We start from the raw sequence: 5,886 nt of genomic DNA, 5'->3' as shown, positions 1-5,886 counted from the left end.
GTATAGAATTTACCTGAACATACAGGAAAGGAATGGGTGAAGTGCTAATTTAAATGCATTTGAAGAACAGGTAACACAGACGGTTCAAAGCCCACTAATCATTGAAGCCAACAACAGAAAGAACTGTCTCCTGGTTTGGTCAGAACCAACTCTGATCTGCAAATCCCAGTTTGCCTTTCTGCGGGAACTAGCCCGGAAGACCAGAGGTCAAGCCCAATTAGTGTCAATTTGCCAGCTGCGTAGCCGCGCGTTTGTTGTTAACGTAGTTTCCTACATCCTCATCTTGGTTACTCAGTCGAGAAAGTTCCTTGGTTCGTGTAGCTTCAGTTTGTCCAGCCGTTGAGTCCAGAGGCGGACAGCAAAGTTGATATATACATATATATAGATATATACATATAGTCCAAGTATTATGTATTTAGTTGTTGGTCCATTTTGAGCATATACAGACGAATATACGAAAGGTAAATGAATATTACGAATACAAACATGCAAATACACACTGGGCTAAGGCGATTGCCTCGATCTCATCGAGTCTTCAATGTACAACGTTGCATAAAAATGTTTAATTGATCATCAAAAAGCGGTGTGTGTTTGTAAGTGTCGCTCTGTGTGTGTGTTTTTGCCAAATTGTCTCCCGTGGAGTCAATCGCGTACAATAAAGCAGCATTATGAATCGCTAAGAACCGCATTCGTACAAATCGTAAACATACTAAAATCTAAATCTCAACCACTCGTCTAATTATGCACTCTAGCCTTAGTTTATTGCATTCGCAGCATCCGCAGGGGCGCGACCTCCCGCCCCACTTGCATCTTCTCCTCGTCCACCTTCTCTTCGGGTGCTCCACTTTCGCCTGGCTGGGCTTTATCTTCTCTGGTGCGGCGCAGGCGCTCCGCCGGCGTCCTCTCAAATGGCGGCGCTCTCACTGGGCTTTTTGCCGCTGCCACTGGCGCCGCTACAGCCGGCGTCGCTGTCCCTACCGCTCTCTTCTGAAAAATGGAGTGAATTAGTTGAGTGACATCAGAGTGGAATGTGGGACTGTTGATTCAGACTGCGAGCTGTGAAGGTGTACATGGTTTTAGGCACTTTCAGCAGAACTTACCAACTATGGCAAAGGAGTCCGAGTCCGAGGTGCCCGCGGGCCAATCGATATCCGGCATGGTGGGCCAGTCGATGTCCTCCGTGGTGTCCCAATCGACCGCACGTGTTTGACTAATCTCGAAGAGAGCCGGCGAGCAGAGGCTGAGCACCTCCTCCTTCAGCTTGGTTAACAGGGACTCGAAACTATCACTGGTTTTGCAGAGGAAACAAACCGCCAGCGAGGGATCCATGGCGGAGAAGCTCAGGCGAGCAGCATGCTTTTGATGGTAGGTCTCGTCGTAGTCCTGTTCTGCCACAGCGGTTTTCTGCCCCACGACGCCTGTTCTTTGCGTGGTATGGGGATCCAGGTAGAGCACCTCATCATCCACATAGCCCAGGAAGTACAGAGCCTGGTTTGGTCGACCTCCTATCATGCCACAGCTGCTGTCTAGTTCAAGGCAGCGCTTTAAGGCAGGCACGTAAAGCGGGTTAATGTCTGTGATGCCCAGGCGCAGGGGGATTATGAGAAGCAGTGGCTTCCATGAACCTCCTTCGCGACACGACGAATCTACAAGGTGTCCAATGTTGTTAGGGCAATTGTCGAGAAATTCAGACCACTTATCACACTTACACACGTCATCCAATACCACTGTGCTATCCATCGCCACGTGAATCGCCAGAGAGCTCCAGTCATCGAAGCGCACTAGTTTTCTGTAATGACCAATTGATTAGCCCAGTTATCCAGCGTATAAAGCACAATGTCTTGGTCTTACTTGAGAATCTGGGCTACTGTATTCGGTCCCAGCCACTCGCCGACCGCTTTGTTCTGTGACTCTCCCATCTGGGCGATCTGGTGTATGGAGTAGAAGCTATTCCTCACGTCTTCAAAACGGTTCACAATCTTGAGGTAGGTGGCATCACGGCAGTCGGCCGTCCAGAACCAATCGCGTCCCAAATGTAAGTCGATCAGGGCCTGGGCGAGAACCATCTGACCACAGCGCAGCATGCAGCCCCAGCCCTTGTCCGTGGTGAGCTGCACTTCTCCCAGCGGCGAAAACCCATGGCGATATGTGCACCACAGCCGGGACTGAATGTCGCGTCGGATGAGCTCGAGCTCTGAAAAGGAAAAGGGTGTTTTTATTTCATGTTGAAATGTTTTCATGGCAAAGTGCTTTCCGTGTTGGGAAACCCCTTATGACTCATCCTGACCAATATGCTAGATCGGTTCCCTTATGACCCCAACCCAGAAGGCCTCGTCTTACCCTGTATGGCGTTGTACTTCTTTCCCAGGACCCAGACATCGGTGTTTCTCCGGGGAATGTCCTCCGGCTCTCCGCTGCCCACCGCCTGGCCAACGGCGCTGGCAAGGACGCTGTCTGGGCCCAAGTACGCCTCGAAGACACTCTCCATGATCCGCGCTAGCTGGTCGCTGAGCCCAACCAGCATCTACTGCCCGGTGCGCTGGCAGAAGGAGAAGGGTGTGGACACCAGGGCCTCCGCTACTCGTCTACGGACTAATTGCCTTCCAATGACGTTCTGTTTTTCGGCTGGCCTTTGTTGTGGCCTTTGTTTGCGCTGGCAGCAACGGCAATGCTCCTGCTTCTGGCCCGGGGTCACAGGTGCTTCATTTGTTGTTGGCAGTGACGGGCGCTGATTTCAAACTATGCGATAACCAGCATTTGATCAGTCTGCGGCTCGTTTAGTTTGGTTTATTTTCCTTTTTTGTTGATTACAACGCAGTGACGTAGCTCTTAGTATGACCGCATCTGATAAGGCATTTTACGGCGCAAAAATACCGAACGTTCCACTTAACATGGCAATAACATAGGAAATAACAGTACTTTCCATGAAATGCTTAATGTTTTTGAAAAAAAAACTATGTAAATATTTCATTATTATTTATTTAATATTTTAAACAAGTATAGTTCAGTAACATTGTAAAAACTGTGAAATTGCACTTGCAAGACTTCAAATTAGCTACGCTACCTTAAGCGCGCAGAATTTGTTGTTCAAGTCGAAGAAGTCGTCTTCGGGATCTGCATCCTTGACCATTTCCGCATTGGGATCCGCGTTGGACTCCTTTAACGCCACTTTCCTGGCCGCCTGGCGCTGCTTCTTCAATCGCTTCTTTTCCAGGGCCTTCACCGCCGTCGGATCCACCTCCAGTCGCTTCCAAGATGGTATAAACTCCGCGCACCAGTCGTACAAATAGCAATAGAAATCGAACATCATCTTGGAGTCGGGCAGCAGAAAGTTCTCAATATGGAAGCGGACATCGGCACGATTCCTTAGTACATCGTACATATTGTAGAGAAAAGCGCCGCAATAAAGCTGGTTCATCCTTGGGCTCAGAAGCGGAAAATCCAAAAGTGAATTGAGCCCATTGAGTTGATAAACCACAGCCTGAAACTCGGCAAATGCGTGGATAACCGTGGTGGAGTACAAATCGAACTTTTTCTTGAAGATCTCCTGCATATGGAAATGCGGCAGCAGGCGTTCCTGTGTTAAATAGCAGTCCGATTTCGGTACATGAGCCATCCGATCTGGAACAGAAAGCTCTAGCAGAGCGGGTTTGATGCCGCGCTTGATTCCCTCGGCAGCTTCCTTATCTCTCACCGCTCGCTCTGCCTTCAATGTCTTGCCAAATCTCTTGAGAAAGGATTTCACCTCTCTTTCAGCAGGGATTTTAACGTCTATGGTTCGTAAAACAACCAAACTGAGGATCAGCGAGTGCAGATGCAGCAAGTCGCAGTGCTCAGAGCGATGCAGCCAGTAGATTATAGCCAGAAAGTACAGCCGCAGATCCTCCGGCAACTGATCGAGCTTACTGAACAACTTCTCCGTGTCCGCATGAGGAGCATTGTCTTCGAATACAGCTCGTAGATGCCTGGCATCCGGTGAAAGAGGATCAAACGCATAGGCAGGCTTCTTTTCAATGGGCATCTGGAAATACCGCACGTTGGTTATGCGAAGAGCTCTGGTGAGGTAGGTGAGATAGGGCATAGGCGAACCCTCCGTATCCAATTGTGGCTCAGTTTTCTCGCCCTCTACGTGATGGAGAAGAGCGAAGACGTAGTTCAGGATTGGTAGGGCCAGTTCATTGGAGTCGTGAAAGGGAAAGTGCTCGATCTGTGGGTTGTTGATGTATTTGCGCAGGTGCATAAGGTCCACGAAGCAGCGCGGCAGGTGAGCGGGGTATAGCTTGTCCAGAAACCATTGTGGGAAGAGCAGGGTTTTGTCTTCCACTTCCAACTCAAGACCTTCATCCGCCTCCTCTTCTTCCTCCGCATCATCACCTGAATTTTCGTCTTGTTCTTCTTCCTGCTGCCCCTCATCTTGGTTCTCAGCTTCCTCCAGATCCTCGCCTTCTTCAACTTCTGATATGCTTTCATCGAGGCTGTCCGAATTTTCATCGTCACTGACGGGCTCTATATACGGAAAAGCATTCTCGTAGTGCTCTTCGAAGTAATCATAGGCGTGGCATAACTCATTGGAGTAACCAGAAATGGCTGCATTCACTTGGGACACCAGCGAATCTCGCTGGTTCTGCAAAAATTCAAATCAATATGAATCGTACATAGATATCTCAAGCAACGAACCTTTTTCAGTCTCGACAGCACTTTAGCCAAAGCAGACTCCGCCGTTTCCTCCTTCAGCCAGGTTAGGATAACCTGTATGCGCTTCTGCTGGAGCTTTAGTTTGCGGCTTCGTCCTGCCTTGCCCATTCCCGCGGCGAAAAAGTTCTTGAAGGCGCTGCGGGCAATATAGTCATTGCCCAGGAGGGCGGCAAAAAGGGGCAGCTTTTCGGGACTCAGAGTTCCGCGTCCGCAGAGATGGGACACCCGGTAGATGCAGCAGTCGAGGTACTTGTAGGTCTTTGAATTTCCTTTTGAGGTTGCTGTCTGATCTGAGGTTTGTATACCAGCCACAATCTTGTTGGCCCTGGTGCGCTTCTCCACGTGCTTGGCCTCGCAGCGTCGAAGATCCCGACTGTCCTTCTGGTTGCTGTTGCTCTTGTCCTTCACCTGTTTGGTTAGCACCTGCAGCACACGGAATCGTTTACAATGTGTTGGGATCCAAATAATTTATGCTTTACCTTGACAGTCAGCGTGATCAGCGGGATGTACTTGACGTTGTGGATGTAGAAATCCGAGTCGTAGGAGAGCACTGGGCAGTTGAGTTTCCTGGCCAGAGCAGCCAACTCGTCGTCCGCCTCAAAGACGCACCTCATCACCGGGACGCCGCAATCGCGCACAGCATCCACGAACACCTCCTTGAGGTGCAGGGGAAACAGCGTGATGGAGGCATTGGGGTTTATCTTCTTGATCACGGAAATCTTGTTCCGCAGCCGGGTGCTCACTGTCCTCAGCTTGCGCTCCTCGTACCCGCCGTCCATGAGGACATACGGCCGGATGTTGCACTCGGCCAACACCTGGAAGAACTGCAGCACGGCGCGGTAGAAGTCGTCGTAGTCCCCGCCGAAGGCGGAGTAGCTCCCGGTGACATCCTTGTACAGATTGCAGGACAGGTTGTCGCCATCGATGACCAGCGCCGTGGAGTGCAGCTCGTGGGGCTTCAGGTAGATCTCCGCGCGCTGTGCTATGTAACTGGTTAGGCCGCGGACTCCCATTTTCGCGGCCCTTGCTGATTCGCTGCGTTTTCCCGCTTTCCGTTTTTTCTATTTTCCAATTTTCCTATTTTCCGCAAACTTCAAACGCGTGCTAATAGTGATTTCACTACCGTGCGATACTATCGGTGTAAACATCGATTTTTCAGTAAGACCGTTTGCTGGCGTTTGGTATATCTGA

General features: G+C 50.1%; 2 protein-coding genes across 2 annotated transcripts; both read right to left on the bottom strand.

Moving 5' to 3' along the window:
- Positions 1 to 394: 394 nt before the first annotated feature.
- On the bottom strand, positions 395 to 2,858 carry LOC6541016 (cysteine protease ATG4B). The gene is made up of 5 exons (XM_001968205.3): positions 2,341 to 2,858; positions 1,852 to 2,194; positions 1,710 to 1,789; positions 1,101 to 1,646; positions 395 to 987 (listed from the first exon to the last, which is right to left on the bottom strand). Exons 1-5 carry the CDS (start codon positions 2,522 to 2,524, stop codon positions 905 to 907), a joined length of 1,236 nt encoding a protein of 411 aa, XP_001968241.1. The 5' UTR covers positions 2,525 to 2,858; the 3' UTR covers positions 395 to 904.
- A 107-nt stretch (positions 2,859 to 2,965) lies between these two features.
- Positions 2,966 to 5,877, bottom strand: LOC6540976 (protein asteroid). Its single transcript, XM_001968204.3, has 3 exons — positions 5,175 to 5,877; positions 4,678 to 5,118; positions 2,966 to 4,624 (listed from the first exon to the last, which is right to left on the bottom strand). Exons 1-3 carry the CDS (start codon positions 5,706 to 5,708, stop codon positions 3,056 to 3,058), a joined length of 2,544 nt encoding a protein of 847 aa, XP_001968240.1. The 5' UTR covers positions 5,709 to 5,877; the 3' UTR covers positions 2,966 to 3,055.
- Between the last annotated feature and the right edge of the window lie 9 nt (positions 5,878 to 5,886).

The sequence above is a fragment of the Drosophila erecta genome, unplaced genomic scaffold, assembly GCF_003286155.1.
Source record: "Drosophila erecta strain 14021-0224.00,06,07 unplaced genomic scaffold, DereRS2 tig00000055-arrow-pilon, whole genome shotgun sequence".
NCBI lineage: Eukaryota > Metazoa > Arthropoda > Insecta > Diptera > Drosophilidae > Drosophila > Drosophila erecta.
Note: the sequence above shows the minus strand (reverse complement) of the source record. Positions and strands in the feature narration are given on the sequence as shown.

Coding starts and splice junctions, on each gene's coding strand:
- LOC6540976 (XM_001968204.3), bottom strand. CDS start 5,708: ATGGGAGTCCGCGGCCTAACCAGTTACATAGCACAGCGCGCGGAGATC. Junction 5,119..5,174: donor TGATCACGCTGACTGTCAAG/GTAAAGCATAAA, acceptor CGTGTGCTGCAG/GTGCTAACCAAACAGGTGAA. Junction 4,625..4,677: donor TGCTGTCGAGACTGAAAAAG/GTTCGTTGCTTG, acceptor GAATTTTTGCAG/AACCAGCGAGATTCGCTGGT.
- LOC6541016 (XM_001968205.3), bottom strand. CDS start 2,524: ATGCTGGTTGGGCTCAGCGACCAGCTAGCGCGGATCATGGAGAGTGTC. Junction 1,647..1,709: donor AGTGGTATTGGATGACGTGT/GTAAGTGTGATA, acceptor GACACCTTGTAG/ATTCGTCGTGTCGCGAAGGA. Junction 988..1,100: donor GGACTCCTTTGCCATAGTTG/GTAAGTTCTGCT, acceptor TCCATTTTTCAG/AAGAGAGCGGTAGGGACAGC.